Raw genomic sequence first — 18,477 nt, forward strand, 5'->3', positions numbered from 1 at the left:
CGACACGGCACGCACCTTTTTCTGTCAGACTCCAAAATACACATCTTCGGTTTGCATTCTGTAAAGTGCACAAAATATATTCCTTTAGGACTTCGCCAGAGGAAAACACAAATTAAGGCCTTCATAAACACAACACAGTGGAGACTCGTAATGGACAGATGCTTTCTGTAGATGAGTCAGTGGAATGAAAAAATTCCTAAACTCCCACAAAATCTCGGCCAAAAGGTCAACATAGGCCAAATTTCTAAAATCCTCAATTTTCATCCGATTGACTTGAACTTTTAAGAGTATTTGCACATTTGGTCACTGAATTCAACCACCAACTATTTTTGAGATCAACATAGGCCAAAAGGTTAACATAGGCCTAATTTCTAAAATCCTCAACGGATCTCCCACAAAAACAAAGAATTCTCTCAAACACCACAAACAAAAAGATAAAATTCCTGGCAAAATTTCCCATAATCCCAGAATGGGCAAAATTTCCCATAATCCCAGAATGGGACATTTCATTTCAAAATTTTCCATAATCCCAGAATGGGCAAAATTTCCCATAATCCCAGAATGGGACTGCACTGTATGTACTATCCTAGAAAAGAACAATCTTTTAATGAGTGCATATTGCGGAGAAAAATAGAACAACACAAGTGTTATTACTTGGCAATTTTTACTTGCGAAAATCGAAGATTTAAAAAGTATATTGGTTTGTCTTGCGTGTTATTCTGTCTGCTTGTCAGTCGCCGACAGGCCACAATTTTCAACCGATCTTCACGAAAATTCACTAAATGGTAGAGTTGGTCATAAGCAAGAAGCCTATTGTTTTTTGGGGTCAAACATTCAATAGGTAAACATAGGCCAAAGGTCAACAACATTGTCAAATTTCTGAAATCCTCAATTTTCATCCAATTGACCTGAAATTTGAGGAACATTTGCATATCAGCTCACTGAATTCAACAGCTAATTATATTTTAGGTCAACATCGGCCAAATTTCTAAAATCCTCAATTTTTATCCAATTGACCTGAAATTTGAGGAACATTTGCATATCAGCTCACTGAATTCAACAGTTAATTATATTTTAGGTCAACATCGGCCAAATTTCTAAAATCCTCAATTTTTATCCAATTGACCTGAAATTTGAGGAAGATTTGCATATCAGCGCACTGAATTCAACAGTTAATTATATTTTAGGTCAACATCGGCCAAATTTCTAAAATCCTCAATTTTTATCCAATTGACCTGAAATTTGAGGAAGATTTGCATATCAGCTCACTGAATTCAACAGTTAATTATATTTTAGGTCAACATCGGCCAAATTTCTAAAATCCTCAATTTTTATCCAATTGACCTGAAATTTGAGGAAGATTTGCATATCAGCTCACTGAATTCAACAGTTAATTATATTTTAGGTCAACATCGGCCAAATTTCTAAAATCCTCAATTTTTTTCCGATGGACTTGAACTTTTAAGAGTATTTGCACATTTGGTCACTGAATTCAACCACCAACTATTTTTGAGGTCAACATTGGCTAAAACGTCAACATAGGCCAAATTTCTAAAATCCTCAATTTTTATCTGATTAACTTGAAATTTTAAAAGGATTTGCATACCAGGTCAGTGAATTCAACCACCAATTATTTTTGAGATAATCATAGGCCAACAACTTATTTTAGGGATTTCGTAAGTATCGTGCTATGCACGACATTTTCTTGTTTTTATTTTGACAAGTATGTTGATCACTCCGGTTTGTGTGTGTGTTTGTGTGTTTGTCTGTCTGCTCACTTATACTAGCCTTCAGGGCACAATTTTAAAATGATCTTCATGAAACTTCACCATATGGTAGAGTTGGTAGTCCGACAGAATCCTATTTATATTTGAGGCCAAAAGTTCAACAACTTTTTCAAATTTCTAAAATCCTCAATTTTCATCCAATTGACCTGAAATCTGAATAGGATTTTCAGATCAGTTAACTGAATTCAACCACCAACTATTTTTGAGGTCAACATAGTTCAGAAGGTCAACATAGGCTAAAGGTGAACCTTTGTATCAAATTTCTAAAACCCTCAATTTTCATCTGATTGACTTGAAATTGGAATAGGATTTGCAAATCAACTAACTGACTTGAACCACCAATTATATTTGAGGTAAACATAGGCCAAAAGGTCAACATAGGCCAAATTTATAAAAGTGTCAATTTTCAACCAATAAATTAAAATTTTGAAGACGATTTGCATATCAGGTCACTGAATCGAACCACCAATTATTTTTGAGGTCAACATAGGCCAAAACGTCAACATAGGCATAATTTCTAAAATCCTCAATTTTTATCCGATTAACTTGAACTTTTAAGAGTATTTGTACATTTGGTCACTGAATTCAACCACCAACTATTATTGAGGTCAGCATAGGCCAAAAGGTCAACATAGGCCAAATTTCTAAAAGTCAATTTTCAACCAATTAATTAAAAATTTGAAGACATATCAGGTCACTGAATCGAACCACCAATTATTTTTGAGGTCAAAAGGATGTTCTACTGAGTGCCATTGTACTTCGTTCTATTTTGCCAAGTGTCGCTCTGAGTGATTTTCCATTTTATTTTCTTATTCTCTAAAAAGGCCACAATTTATTGTGGGATTGGCCGGGGGAATTTTTTGGCACAAGTCTTTCATGAAATGTTCTCGTGAAAGACTTGGTGAGGCCTGATGTTGGATTAAATAGTTAGGGCATGAATTTGGATTTTGTTCAGGGTGCCAGTGATAGCTTGCCTCCTATTCATGAAGGACAACTTGAGAAGTTTAACATCCACCAACTAATGTCGGCAGATGGGACGCCCAGCTTAACGTCCACAGCACACACACATTGAAATACATCGGGACGACAGTTTATAGCTGGGCCGAGGTTTTAACCCTGGGCCATGCTACCAGCCCACAGGTTTTATGCTATAAAGATTATAAATAGCTATGTCATCATTTTCAAAAATGAACAAACATTTTAACAGAGAAACAACAAAAAGGAACGTTTTTAACGATTTAATGATAAATGATCGAGACGAAACGACTCGGAGTTTCACACGCACCTTCTTAGCAACCTCGTGTTTTAATACAAATCGAATCCGATCACTGTTTCCAAGGTCTTTGATGCTCGAGTTTCCGATGCTAACAGACATCACCTTGCTGCTCGGTTTTCTCTTCCCCTGTTTAAATTGGATGCGAAAAATAAATGACAGGTAAAATTTGTGATTTCAATCCGAGTCGACACTTTTTGCAATAACAATGGATAAATCAACTCCAGCGAAATGGATGCCAAATGTCACTGCGTCAACGCACGGTCCCCGATGAACAACTTGCCTGAAAGATGTTCGCCTGGTTAAAAAAGGCAAACTGTGTACGTGGGGTGTCTGGCAGCTTTGCTGGATCCATATTCTTGAGCAGCGAGGCTGGAAGGTGGATGCCTTCCTTCAGATCATCGCGTCCTTCCTCCACCAAGCTCACCTGCGCATGCACAGTAAGATCTACAATAAGTGTGATGGCTTCCTCATATATTCAACGGCAGGAGATCAGATCTATTGTTGTTGCTGTGCTTTCGAGTTGTTATGATCTTACCTGCAGGTTGTCCATAGCATGATGAATCACAAACGTGAGGTTCTGGTACCCAGCACCGGGATCCATTTTGACTACGGTCAGAGCTAGATTGCTGGAGGCGATGGTCATGTTCAGACCTTTCACGTCCAACTTTTGGCCCAGTGAATCCACCAAGTTTATTAACCTATAGAGGAAAGATGAATGAAATTTAGAAATGAGCAGAGATGTTAGGGGGATGAGGGAGAGGAGGGAGGGTGGATAAGTGTTGTGGGGTGGGGTGTGGTGTGAGGTCTAAAGGGATTCATGTTTAGAAAGCCTCTACCTATCCTGCCAAAGGCATTACACATTGCACATTGCACACATTCTTCAAAAAACCCTCACCTGCACACCTCCCCAAGTCCAGACTGGTTGCCCACCTGCAATCATTCATCTCATTATTTCAACTGTGGAATCATCTCCCTGTGCCCATTGTCTAATCCTCCTCACTTTACGTTTCAAATGTGCTGTCCATCATGACCTCATGAGCTCACCCATGGACATCCACAATCTCTTCTACACTGCCAATTCTTTCCCATTCTGTAACTCTTTGGGTCATTGTTAATCATGTTTGTGTCATTATTCCTCCATTTTTGTGTTATTCCTTCCCCATACCACTCGTTTGTCTGTAAACCAGCTTCCATTTGACCTTTTAGCTCTCCCATGAGCACAGACCCATGTATTAAACAACAAACAATCAGGAGGTCGACTTCGACTGAACGCCTCATTTGTAGGACCAAATATGAATATGAATGAATGATCGTTTTAAGGCCATTTTCCCCGCTAGAGCGGGGATTAGCCTTGCGGGCCCCATGACAATCATGGTTCCCTGTTTGAGGCAATGTTTTTTTTATGGCCGGATGCCCTTCCTGACGCCAACCCTTGATCGCCTCTTACGATGCATGCGCAGGGATAGTGTACCTATTCTAAACCGGGGTACACACCGTGATCATTCATCCCAGCAAGCTGGTACTCAATTTGCCGACCTCGGAAGGATGACAGGCTGAGTCAACCCCCCTGGCGTTAATTCAGCGATCGATCGGGATTCGAACCCAGGATCCAAGCATCCCAAGCCGGCACCCTAACCGCTAAGCCAACACCAGGCTTGACCAATATTTGTAGGACCAAGCACATCAATAATGTCAGACCGACTTGACCAATAAATAGAATCCTAAGAAACCCAATCAAAAAGGAACCTCAACCAATCTTAAAACAGCAAGCAAGATAAACCAGTGCATAGCAAGAGGTTCCCTCAAATGGAAGGCCCAATTCATTTGAGCTCACTTTTCAGAGGATTGATGCAAGGTATGTGCAGGAGCATCCAGGATGCTGCTGATAATGGTCACCACAGTGGTGGCCCTGTCCGGCGGGATGCTTGGAAAATCAATTAGCCCGTAGAGTTCATTTACCATGTTGCTCACATCATCCGAGGTTAGAGATGAAGGAGGGAAGCCTGTGAAGGAGGAGGCAGATAATCAAGTCTAACGTTAAAATGGATTAGAATAGAAAATACACTTTCAATTAGACTGAATTGTGTTTTACAAGATTAACAAGAAAGAGCAATCACCGATTGCAGACCCTTGCCAGGACGTGTTTTAGTGGTTTTTAAGGCTTTTGTGTTGAAACAAATATGGCGGCCGAACCACATGACCGATGACGTCATCATTTTTTTTTCTCCACAAATTTAGCCATAGATGACACTCAAGCAATTTCATCTTGATCGGATGAAGTTTTGTACATGTCGAATTATGACATCATTAACATATTGTCACGCAACCGCGATTAACACCACAGTTGCGGAGGCCAATTGCGAGGCTTTTAACTCCCGAGGTGCAAACTCAATAGCGGATTCCAATCAGGCACAAACGCGCGGAATGGCGGACACAGCAAAGCTCCGCAGCCTTACCTATTAAAATGAAACAGGAAACTGCGTTCAGGTATATACAGAAAATAATACAAGGATTTATTCATGAAAAGTAAAGACAGTGAAAAAAAGCACGCGCCGGTAATAACTCTAATAAGAAGCCTAAATTGGGATCCCACACACAACAGATATCAAACACGATACGAGGGAGATGAATACGAAAATAACACGTCTCGTCATGTAAAGTGTAAACGCAGAGCTCGGGCTTATCTGGCTCTAGTCGTCTTCAGTGTAACACGGCCCCGCGGCCCTCTCCGTCCGCCTCTGAGCGCCACCAGGCCTCGTCGGTTCAACGGCACACCACGAGCTCCCTTGCTCCAAAGGTCCAACGCAGGGCTGCACAAAGCCAGCGAACTCCACTCGACCAGGGACAGGAAGGACTCTCCAAACTCGGGATCGCACCGGGACCTTCTCAAGCCGTGAACTCCTTCGAACTCCACTCACACCGGGAGTGCTGGCACTCCTGGCAGCCAACTCCGAAAATGGCGTCCGACCGTCGATAATATCTCTGGCCGATGACGTCACATTGGCGCACTCCTCAGCCAATAAAAGCCTCCCAACTCGCCGGCTCGCCCAGGTCACGCCCTCTGCGGCATCACTCCTCTCCCGTCCCCGACCCCGCGGTCCTTGTGTTATAACACGTGCTAGGCGAGGTTTGTAGGCCTTGGAGGTGTAAATGGTGGCGGCCAATTGTGGCGGTGTTTTTGGCCTGGTTTCCTGTCCGTTTGTTCCGAAGTCATTGTCAGGGAAAGGAATTATTTAATGTTGCGCTAGGGACCTAACTAATGTTTATGTGGTTTGCAGTGCCATAATGGACAAAGGTTTGACTACTAGGTGAGACTCACAGGGGCGTTATCTTTAATCTCTCACTACTTATCACACGAATCTCCTGGTAGATCCACAATTATACACTTTATCCCGACAAACTCCTAAACATCAAGAACCTATTACATGTAGAGTCCCTGTCACGACAGTCGAATACCTACCTATACAGATCTACCTGGCTCTAGATGTTGCTCTACCAAATTCATAACAATATTTTATTCCCCATGGAGAGTTCTTCACAATGAGCCATGTCTCAATTTTTTCTATGCAGCACTTTCGGAGATATAGAGGTGGCAAGGTTTTTCGGTTTTCCAAGATGGTACCCATACCACGTGACCTAGGACGTCATAATTATCATTTAAAAAATCATACAGGTGGAGTTGCACCTATGGTGAAAATTTCCTGTCAATCGGACCAACGGTTGCTGAGAAAATCATATTTATTTTGTGTGGACAAACAGACAAACAAACAGACAGACAGACAGACAGACAAACAGACAGACAAACAAACAAATGGACAGACAAACGGACAGACAAACGGACAGACAAACGGACTCAAATGTAATACCCTCTCCTCTGGCGAAGGTAAAATGTACACAGAGAGCAAAGAAGACTGTGTACATTTTTTTTATCAAAATGCATTAATCACCAAATAAAAATTTTGGAAGAAAAAATATGTATTGTTCAGATTCTTCTTCTATCTTTTGTTATACAGTAAGTATTTCTATCCAAAAGTACATTCAAATTTCAACAACAAAAACAACAACAACAAAAAATTGCCAAATGTTTTTTGACCAACTTTCCCATAAAGAGGGAAATTGAAGAAACTCTTGTGTGGAATGTCACAAAAGACAGTTTGGTGTTCAATATAAATGGGAGTAATCTTCTTCTTTGTTCGTATGCAACACAAGGTTGTAGGTAGCATCATTGGCTGAGAGTGTGGCTGTGCCGCTGATGCAATGCCCTCTGCTGGCTATGGCAGGAATTTGGAATTTGGCCATTGTGCCGGCTCGCCTAATGCGACTAATTATTCGGCCTAAACACTCACATTGTGCAGTGCTGTGAAAAGGTACACGTTTTCAAGAGATCCTTTTAAAAAATGCAAGATCGAGGCTTGTTGAAGAGCGATAGTCCGGCAGCTAAGCTAAATATAGCATAACAATTGTGCATTTTGTGAGGAAAGCACCAAATTTGGCACACAAGTAGACTATCATATTATGAAAAGATCTGGATATTGGGCCATCTCAGATTCAGAGATTTGATTTTTGCAAGATTTGCAGATTTTGCAGATTTGCAAGCTGAGATTGCAACGCCAGGGACGGCCGACTCCTTCCTGCGAGCTGCCCACGTCACCCGCACAAGAAGAGCTCATCAAATCACTGCAGCGGCACCGCACATCCTGCAACACCGTGCGTATGAACGCCACTGTATGACATATGCTGATGATGCAGAAGACCTGCCTGAGTTCGAAGACTGGTGTCACCAGAGAGGAGAAGACATTTCCAACTTTCAGTACTGGGCAACTGTGCTGGAACTAGAGATGTTGGTACTGGTCTACGTGCGTTCTCTGCGGCAGGCTTCATTCACGATGTACCTTGATGCCCTGACGGAACTGGTCCCATGGTTCCATGCCTTAGACCACACACACTATGCCAGGTGGGTCCCTGTTCACCTGAGGGACATGGTTGCACTCCCAATGAAGCACCCAGATGTAGCCGGAGAATTCAGGGCTGGCAACTTCACTGTACAGAAGACGAAGAAGGTGTTCTCTTCGATCCCAATCGAATCGAAATCTTGCAAAAATCAAATCTCTGAATCTGAGATGGCCCAATATCCAGATCTTTTCATAATATGATAGTCTACTAGTGTGCCAAATTTGGTGCTTGTATCACAAAATGCACAATTGTTATGCTAAGTTGCCCCACTACGAGGGAATAGAGGACAAAAAGGCAACAAACTAACAGTGAGGAAACAAGTGGGCCACACCGAGCAAGGGAATAGACGAAGAGGTAAAAGAGGAGAGATATAAAGAAAGGAAGGAAAACAGTAACCTGCAAATAAGAGTTGTGTTGCCCGATGAGGGTGAAATGGGGGAGGAGGGCATGGTGACTGAAAAAAAATAAATCAGCGGTAGGGCAAAAGTATTTCAAAAACGCATTCACAAAACGCACCTGTGAGATGCTTGGGGATAGAGCGGTCAGATAGGAGAGATTTACTGGACTGCAAGTAGGATCCTATAGTAACAAAATCCTGAAAATCTCCGAAAACGCCGCCATTATAGAAGCAGTGGGGATAGAGTGGTGCAGAGATAAAAGAAGGATGCAGAGAGGAAGGAAATGGAGAATTAGAAACAAAAAGATTCTGGATTTTACAAATTGTGCGTGTTCTGTATCACAACTTTCCTTTAAAAAAATGAAGAAACTGTAAACTTCTATTAAGCTTGTCCCGGGCTTCGGACGGGTTTCACGGATGGGATGATGCCTGCTCCCGGGGTCTGCGAAGGGGGGTCCTGGACGGTCTTTGAAGTAATTTCCGAACAATTGTACAAATCTTTACCATCGTGTGAATGAGAAACAAAGCAGGCAAAGCGTTTTTTTTTTGCAAACAGACTTAGCTCTGAAAAGATTTATCCCAAATAAATAAATGAATAAAATCGAAACATGACAAGAAAATCCAAAAAAAAGTCTGTTGTAAAAAGTTTGTTTGGCAAACTTTTATTGTTTTGCCAGTTGGTTGGGTTGCAGCGAAGAAAACAATGATAAAATGTCTCGGGGAAGGGAGTGGGGGAAGAAAAAAAGAAAGAAAAAAAAAGGTGTTTACACCGACTCGATTGGGTGGGGACAACAAGTCAGTTCGGCTTGTTAAAAAATCCTTCAGATGGAAAGGATTTAGTTTTGAGCCACGTAATGTCAATACCCTCGTGCTGAAGCCAATGTTTGTGAGATTTCATGCCCCAGGATCGCATCGCTTTGTGCACCAGTGTGTAAGCACCAGTTTTTATGCCAAAACATGAGGGTAAAGTTGCATTTTGCAGCAAAATTCAGACTCACAAAGCATTTCGTTGGAATCCCGCCATATCGGATGGAGCCCAGAAGGATCCATTATGCTGGAAACAGAAAGAAAAACATTTTAGTTTTTTGGGAGATAAAGTAGTTCGAGATGAAACTCTGGGCTAATGACACCTGTGGGATTTGACTTCCATACCGTACTCAGATAGCCATAATCATCATTTTTCACCAAATCCTGCTTTTGATGCCTTATGGCTGCCACGACGAGAGTATGTCGAACTGAAACTGTGACATGCCCTATCTACAACATTACCATGGCTTCTTATGACACTCAGAGGATTCACAACATTAATCAAAAAGTGAATTCCAAATCAAGAGGAAATCACAGAAGTGTGTAAAATAAATGTTTTGACTTTACTTTTTGATCATCACACACACAAACTCACAAAAACTCAAAAAAGCGAGAAAGACAAGCACGCGTGCACAGACACAGCAACCAGATGATGTTCAACGAGGCTCGGCCTGAAACTAGCCACGAGAGCTTATTGGTGGCTACGAGGTCTCAACAGGTTCCAGAACTTCTAAAGTGAACTTAAATGAAATCACCGACCTGGAACAAGAACCAAATGTGATGCACGTACCACTCTCGCGACACCAACTTGTCGATTCCCAGGTTGTTCGGAATTTTACTGCAATTCACATAGGCAATGCTGTTGCTTTTCGTTTCTTTCCAAATGTTGTTTTCTGGACAGCTACCTGGAAGTGCAGCCCGAGAGAGTACAACGGTTAAGCATGACAGTGAGAGTGCAGCACCCATCCGGGTAACAACCAATCAGGATCACTTCCTGTTGCACCGTCCCAAAGGACACCCAAGGAATACTTTGGCTTCACGTGTAAAAAGCACCTCACAAAGTTTCAAATACAACATTCTCACATAATATTTTATAGTTTAATCGACACAAGTTTAAAACTTTCCATTGCACTCATTCAATTGCTTTGCACTTGGTACTTGCTGGGTTGTACTGCATTGTATATGTACTCTAGGCCCTCAAGTTGGAATTTATTTGCGTCTTTTCCAAAGGAAGGGCATGGCTAGGTTTGAGCGAGTGCAATTACAAACATAAAATCATTTTTCTTGTTATTACTTGGCAAATTTCAGATGGAAAAGCCAAACCAAATGTTCCTGGTGAAAAATAAAGCTGGCCTTCACTGCGATGCCAAAAACATTCCACAAACAAGAAAAAGAGCAATCAGAGATTGCAAACACTAGCAAGAATGTGTTTTCAGTGGTTTTTAAGGCTTTTGTGTTAAAACAAATATGGCGGCCGAACCACGTGACCGATGACGTCATCATTATTTTTTTCTACATTAATTTATTCCCAGATTATGCTCAAGAAATTTCATCTTGATTGGATGAAGTTTTGTACTTGTCGAATTATGACGTCATAATGGAGGCACCCATGACATCATCATTAACATATTTTATTCCCCATGGAGAGTTCTTTACAATGAGCCATGTCTCAATTTTTTCTATTCAGCGCTTTCCGATATAGAGGTGCAAATTTTTTCCATTTTTCCAAGATAGCGGCCGAACCACATGACTGATGACGTCATAATTATCATTAAAAAATTCTCCAGGTGGAGTTGCACCAATCGTGATAATTTCCTGTCAATCGGACCAATGGTTGCAGAGAAAATCATATTTAATCTGTGTGGACAAACAAACAAACAAACAAACAGATGAAAAATTGGTCAGAGACCGAGGACTTGCCGGAAAGTAATTTTTTATCGATCCTTTTGGACAAATATGGCGGCCGAACCACGTGTCCAATGACGTCATCATTATTTGTTTTCTAAACTAATTTATTCCTCGATGATGCTCAAGAAATTTCATCTTGATCGATGAAGTTTTGTACTTGTCGAATTATGACGTCATAATGGAGGCACATATGACATCATTAACATATTTTATTCCCCATGGAGAGTTCTTTACAATGAGCCATGTCTCAATTTTTTATATTCAGCACTTTCGGAGATATAGAGGTGCAAAGTTTTTTTTTCCCCCAAGATGGCGGCCAAACCACGTGACCGATGACATCATCAATTGGGCTCAGTCTATTCCAGGGCAAGACAAATATGTGTGTCAAGTTTTGCGATTCTACATGCAACGGTGTAGACGTAGTACTGTGAACAAACAGACAAACAGACAGACAAACAGACAGACAAACAGACAAATGAACTGATCAACATACTTACCGGAATCTTTTCCGGCAAGTAACAAACAGACAAACAGAAACTCAAATGCAATACCCTCCACTGGCGAGGGTAACGAGTAGCAGACTTGCCCTTTGGTAGCTCTAGTGTGTTGCAGTCTTTCAATTACCCAATTATGAACGTAATGTTTAGGAATTAGGCCCAAGGTTGACCAGCACAACCGACAGGATCATTTTGACTTAGAAGCACCTTGAACTGATTTGTGTTCACAATTTATTGAAAGTTCACAAAAAGAAACCGAAACACCCGGCGAGTTCAAAAGTATCGATCTCACCTGGGGTGGCAACCTTGTGCGCTTTGACACCGACATATTCTGCATGTAATTGAATCTTCAGTCTGTCGCTTGAATTAGAGAGAGTGTTGTTGATCTCCTTTTCAATCTCGAGCCGCTTCTTCTCCTTCTCATCAAGTGCTTCCATTGCATTCGACTTGACCAACAACGTGATCTCAATGGTGTACCTGCCGTACAGGCACGAAGCAGACTCTGATCTCCGCACACTGAAATATCGGTCATCCTTAGCAGGTAGGGGACTAGGCTTTGGCACGAACACTTGGCTGGCCAGAACAGCTGGGTTCTCATTAAGTAGCACATGCAAATCTATCAATCTTCACTCCCATGAACATAAGGTTATTCCATGCCTGGGCAACGTCCAGGATATGACTTTAACACAAAGGTGGGTAATCGGAAGCTCCGTTGCAATTTCTCCGGATGTTAACTCACAAAGCACTTGTCCCCAGTGGCAGTCCTCACCCTGTGTTCACCTCAATCCACATCGTATGGGGAAGGCAACAAGTTAGTCTATGAAATAAACGCTTCATATTTTTGTGCCGCCCCTTGTATTTTACAAAACTCAGGACTTCAGCAATATCTAATCAGCCACAGCGATATATATATATATGTATACTAGCTTGGCTCGGCTCGCTGCGCTCGCCTCACCAAGCGTCGTTACTGAGGCACGGGCTTATTTTAGCTGAGGATAATGACTGCACCTGAGTTGCTGTGTTGTCATGATTTACACCAATCATAATACAAACAATTATTTTGCACAAATGTATTTGTTGTGTTTGTGACATTACATTTTTATAGGCAATTTAGGTTGAAGATTTAGGTTGAATGTTTTTTTTTCTCAAGAAAGAACCCCTCAGCACACATAGGGGAAGGGTATGTGCAGACTGGAAGTTTGGGACGATTACACCTCACCACCACGTAATTCAAAACACCTCACCACCACGTAATTCAAAACACCTCACCACCAAGTAATTCAAAACACCTCACAGCCATAAAACACGTAATGAAAACACCTCACCACCACAAAATTAAAAACACCCCACCACCAAGAAATTGAAAACACCTCACCACCACGAAATTGAAAACACCTCACCACCACGAAATTGAAAACACCTCACAGCCATCAAACACGTAATAAAAACACCTCACAGCCATAAAACACATAATAAAAACACCTCACAGCCATAAAACACATAATAAAAACACCTCACAGCCATAAAACACGGAATAAAAACACCTCACCACCACGAAATTAATAACACCTCACAGCCATCAAACACGTAATAAAAATACCTCACCACCACGAAATTAAAAACACCTCACAGCCATAAAACACGTAATAAAAACACCTCACAGCCATAAAACACATAATAAAAACACCTCACAGCCATAAAACACATAATAAAAACACCTCACAGCCATAAAACACGGAATAAAAACACCTCACCACCACGAAATTAATAACACCTCACAGCCATCAAACACGTAATAAAAATACCTCACCACCACGAAATTAAAAACACCTCACAGCCATAAAACACGTAATAAAAACACCTCACAGCCATAAAACATGTAATAAAAACACCTCACAGCCATAAAACACGTAATAAAAATACCTCACCACCACGAAATTAAAAACACCTCACAGCCATAAAACACGTAATAAAAATACCTCACCACCACGAAATTAATAACACCTCACAGCCATAAAACACGGAATAAAAACACCACCACCACGAAATTAAAAACACCTCACAGCCATAAAACACGTAATAAAAACACCTCTCGGCCACAAAATTAAAAACACCTCACCACCACGTCATTTAAAAACACCTCACCACCATGTAATTCAAAACACCTCACCACCACGTAATTCAAAACACCTCATCACGAACTAATTCAAAACACCTCACCACCACATAATTAAAAACACCTCACCACCACGTAATTATAAATACCTCACCACCACGTAATTCAAAACACCTCACCACCATGTGATTTATAAACACCTCACCACCACGTCATTTAAAAACACCTCACCACCACATAATTCAAAATACCTCACCACCACGTGATTCAAAACCACCACCACGTTATTAAAAACACTTCACAACCACGAAAACAAAAGTTTGAGGGAGTCGTTAAGTGACAACACAGACACTGCCCAGATGTGTAGATATATAGATAAATGACTGTACCCGAGTTGCCGTTTTGTCATGGTTTAAACCAATCACAATTCAAACAATTATTTTGCACAAATGTATTTGTAATATACGTGATATCACATTTTATAAACAATTGAAGTTGAAAAAAAAAAAATTTCCCAAAATAACCCCCCCCCCCCCCCCCCCAAAAAATAATTTGGAATTTTTTTCAAAATAAATACCCTTAGGACATACCGACGGGAGAGATATGTGCATACCAGAAGTTTGGTACGATTTCACAAAAGTTTGAGAAAGTAGTTCAGTGACAAGACAACACAAGACAACACAGGACAACACAGGACAGATGCTGCACAGATATATATATATATATATATATATATATATATATATATATATATATATATATATATATATATATATATATATATATATATATATATACTTTTTCCACATGCGAAATTCGCATTTATGTTTTTTTTTAATTAAAAAATGGACTACAAAATGTAAATGTCTCATGATATTTGTTATATTATATCACCTTTATTTGTCAATATTGTTGAAATGAAGATCAAATAGCTGTATGTTGAAATATGTTGAAAAAGTCAAAACTTTACATGGGGTGTACTTACTTTTTCACGTGACTGTATATATATATATATATATATATATATATTATACATTTGCAACGTTTTGATAATGTGCAGGAAGGAAATGCACCTTAAACCACCTTTCGATGGTTTAAGGTGCATTTCCTTCCTGCACATTAAAGGCTATTTTGAACGCAGAGGAAGTTTGGTCTCATGATAATATCTTGTGACAGAAGCACAACCCAATTAAAGTTAAACAATTAAATTAACGAAAAACTTTAGCTCAAGGTCAAATCAGCAATATACTCGTATGTGTGTGTAACTTTATAACTTATGTTCTTGACCTTTCTTTTCTGTCTGCACGTGAAAAAGCTGAATGCCTCAACTCTGTGTGTGCCTCTAAATCTTGTGTCCCAAACCCATCCCTCTCTGTACCCACCGTACCCAGTCATACCCAGCTGCTCCTGGACTCTGTGTCCTTTCCTCCTGACAAGGTGGAAAAGTTTCTGTCAACCCTCGACTCTGATTCTGCAACTGGTCCTGATGGCATCAGCCCACGGGTCCTAAAATCATGTTCGTCCGCTCTTTCACTCCCTCTCTCTGTTCTCTTCACCCTCTCTTTTGCTCAAGGTCATCTGCCATCTGCTTGGAAATCAGCCAACATCACCGCTTTGCACAAAAAAGGAGCAAAAACAGATCCTAGCAACTACAGACCAATCAGCCATCTCCCAATTATCAGCAAAGTCATGGAATCCATCATTGCTTCAGATATGAAATCTTTCCTCTTCTCCAATGGCTTGATCTCTGACCATCAATTTGGTTTCAGAACTGGTCACTCTACTCTGGACATGCTGCTTCTGCTTTCTCAACAATGGATGGAGGTCCTCAACGCCAAACAGGAAATTAGAGCCGTCTCCCTTGACATTTCACGTGCCTTCGATACAGTCTGGCACCCCGCTCTGCTCACCAAACTCTCCTCCTTTAGTATCCATGGAAATCTCCACGCATGGCTGGCGGACTTCCTCTCTAGTCGTAGTCAACGTGTGGCCCTGAATGGGTTTCTCTCATCTCCTCTTCCTGTTCAGGCTGGAGTTCCCCAAGGCAGTGTTTTGGGCCCTGTGCTTTTTCTGGTCTTCATAAATGATCTCTCTGACTCTCTTGAAAATCCTCTCTATCTCTTTGCTGACGACTCTACTCTCTGTGGCTCCATTCCTCATCCCTCAGATCGGCAGTCTGCAGCCTCCTCACTCTCTGCAGACCTGGACAAAATCACAGACTGGGCAAACAAGTGGCACATGTCTTTCAATCCTGACAAATCTCACACTCTTACGATGTCTCTCCGAAAAGACTGACTGGACAACCCTCCCATCCACTTTCTGAATAATCCTCTCCAAGAAGGTCTGTCACTCAAGCTTTTGGGTCTCACTATCTGCCATGATCTTTCCTGGGAAAACCACATTTCAAATCTGGCCTCCAAAGCCAGTCGCCGACTGGGCATCCTCCGTCGTGCGAAGTCCTTCCTTGGTACACCTGAGCTCCTCACCACTTACAAGGCTTTCATCCGCAGCTCTATGGAATACTGCTCTCCCCTCTGGTCTGGTGCTCCTGCCTCACACCCAGCTCGTCTTCACGCTGTTGAAACCAAAGCGTTCAGAATCATTGGAATGAAGCTAACTGCTAACTCCAAGGGCCTTTCACTCACTCACCGCAGGCAGGTCGGTGGTCTTTCCGTCTTCTACCGGCCTCTCTCTGGCCTTGCCCCCCCAGCTCTCCCTGGGCTCTGTCCCCCAAATATTCCTACAGGTCGCACAAGATCTGCCTGCAACCCTCTTATGGTTAAACTGCCAAAATCAAGACTTTCTGCTCACCTTCACTCCTTCATTCCTCTTTTCTCCCGCCTCTGGAACAAACTCCCTCACTCTCTTCAATCCCACTCCACCCTCCAGGTCTTTAAAACAGCTGTTCACCACCATCTCTTATCTTCCCCCATCCAAAACCTTGATCTTTTCTACCCCCGCTAATTTCACCCAAAATCCTACACTTTTTTATTTTTTATTTTTTAATACCAACTTCCGTCCTGGAAGCCCTTGTGTTTTATACCTCTGCCCCCTGCTCCCCCTTCCCACGCCTCCTCCCCCCAAGCCCTCTCCCTCCCACACTTCTCCCTGCTTTCAAATGTTGTGGTTGTGTGCTTCCTCTTCTCTCCCCATCTTGTCTTCCGCTCCCTCTTTTTGTATATTTTGTTTGTCTGGTTGATTTGTTTGTGAAATAAATGTTAGCTCTTTCACGAGCCTCGATTCAGTATACAAAAAAGAAAAAGAAAAAAAAAAAGACAAAACTAGTTTTGGAAACAATACTCCAACACCAGAAAACCAATTTCAAACTGAAAACAACATTTGAACTTTTTTATTTATTTATTCAAATCCTCTCCGTAAGATCGAGGATCATGAAAGAACTTCATTACAACCATCTCAGAAAATTCGATTCAAAAAGTTCAATGTTCGTCGATAAATCCAGAGCACTCAAAATGTGCTAAAACAGTCATTCCTGTTTCCAGTATTATTCTTTAACATTTTAAGGAAGTACATTTCCTTGGGTGCGATTTCACTTGTGTCGAACCTCGTGGTCGTGCGTTGTGAACCAGGTGCAAGATGAGATTGCGAAGGGGTACCTCAAGAATCAAAATGTCACCATCACGTCGGAGCAAAGCCACAAAGGTGTGTTTTGGTACTTACATGGCAAGTTTGGTGGTTGTTCCCTCAAGAGTGGATGTTGGTGAAATGTGCCGAGGGGCCTGCAGAGAATAAAAACAGAAGGAATTCTGTGATAACAAAATGGTTTCTTTTCCTTGGGTGTGCCTCTGGAATTCTCCTCTGTGGTTGGAAACGATTGTAAGCAGACATATGCCTCATTGTACTGACGTCATTTTAGAGTAGTTTGTCGAATCGGTTTCTTTGCGTTTCATACATGGAGTTGTCTAAAGTAAATTGATCCAATCCAGAATAGTTTTGAAAAAGTTTGATAGTGGCCCCCTTTTACATTTTCATCTGAACCAACTGCACGTGATGCTTGGAACCAGGGTTAACATTCCATCTATTTGTCCATTGTCTATGCCTAATAGCATTGTCATTCACATTGAAGTACCAATGTCGACTTGTGTCGTTCTTCTACTACATGTGATGTATGTGCATACTCTACAATGAGCCTTCAATCAGTGGAATATACATATATACACACATATATATACATTATCTATATATATATATATATATATATATATATATAAAGAATATAAGAGGTAGAATTGTACAGGAAATAGCATGGACCGTGTAACATGTAGGAGCATTTCGATGTAATATGTATGAAAATGTAGGCTTAAGGTTGTTTAAATGTGCATCAAACGGGGGTTTAAGGATAATTTTCCCCAGTGCGTGCTTTCCCTCTGTGGCCAACCCTTAAATTACAACAACCGCTGGCAAAAGCCAGGCAGGAGTCAGCGAACTAAGCCCCACCCCATGGACATAATAAGGCACAAGCCCTGTCCAGAATAGGTGGAGAATCAGTGGGCAGAGAGGAAGGCCGGCAGGCAACACTCCAAGGGACGCGATTGGCTCTCGCGGCAGGAAGAAGAGGAGTGCGCATCTTCGGTTTTGCTCGGAGAGGAAGCTGGCCACATTTTTTGGTGCGCTAAAAGAGAGCAGTTTACCGGCACAGGCGTGAAGATGGTTTGACAGTGGTGCTCTGACAGGGAGCTGAAGGCCGCGCTGTCCGTCCCAAGGACAAAGAACAATGG

The 18,477-nt window shown here is 41.5% G+C and overlaps 1 protein-coding gene across 3 annotated transcripts in view; it reads right to left on the reverse strand.

The window, feature by feature from the left end:
- The window catches only part of LOC137439805 (adhesion G-protein coupled receptor G6), a 93,502-nt gene that overhangs the window by 18,865 nt on the left and 56,160 nt on the right, over positions 1 to 18,477 (reverse strand). For all 3 annotated transcript variants that reach the window (XM_068135915.2, XM_068135913.2, XM_068135914.2), the window contains 9 exons: positions 17,420 to 17,478; positions 11,918 to 12,102; positions 10,011 to 10,125; positions 9,412 to 9,467; positions 4,898 to 5,066; positions 3,599 to 3,761; positions 3,344 to 3,487; positions 3,073 to 3,189; positions 16 to 58 (listed from right to left, as the gene is read on the reverse strand). In XM_068135915.2, the coding sequence (XP_067992016.2) occupies positions 16 to 58; positions 3,073 to 3,189; positions 3,344 to 3,487; positions 3,599 to 3,761; positions 4,898 to 5,066; positions 9,412 to 9,467; positions 10,011 to 10,125; positions 11,918 to 12,102; positions 17,420 to 17,478 (1,051 nt within the window). The remainder of the gene's footprint in view (positions 1 to 15; positions 59 to 3,072; positions 3,190 to 3,343; positions 3,488 to 3,598; positions 3,762 to 4,897; positions 5,067 to 9,411; positions 9,468 to 10,010; positions 10,126 to 11,917; positions 12,103 to 17,419; positions 17,479 to 18,477) is intronic.

Source organism: Myxine glutinosa, chromosome 14 (genome assembly GCF_964187855.1).
Source record: "Myxine glutinosa chromosome 14, kmMyxGlut1.1, whole genome shotgun sequence".
Taxonomy (NCBI): domain Eukaryota; kingdom Metazoa; phylum Chordata; class Myxini; order Myxiniformes; family Myxinidae; genus Myxine; species Myxine glutinosa.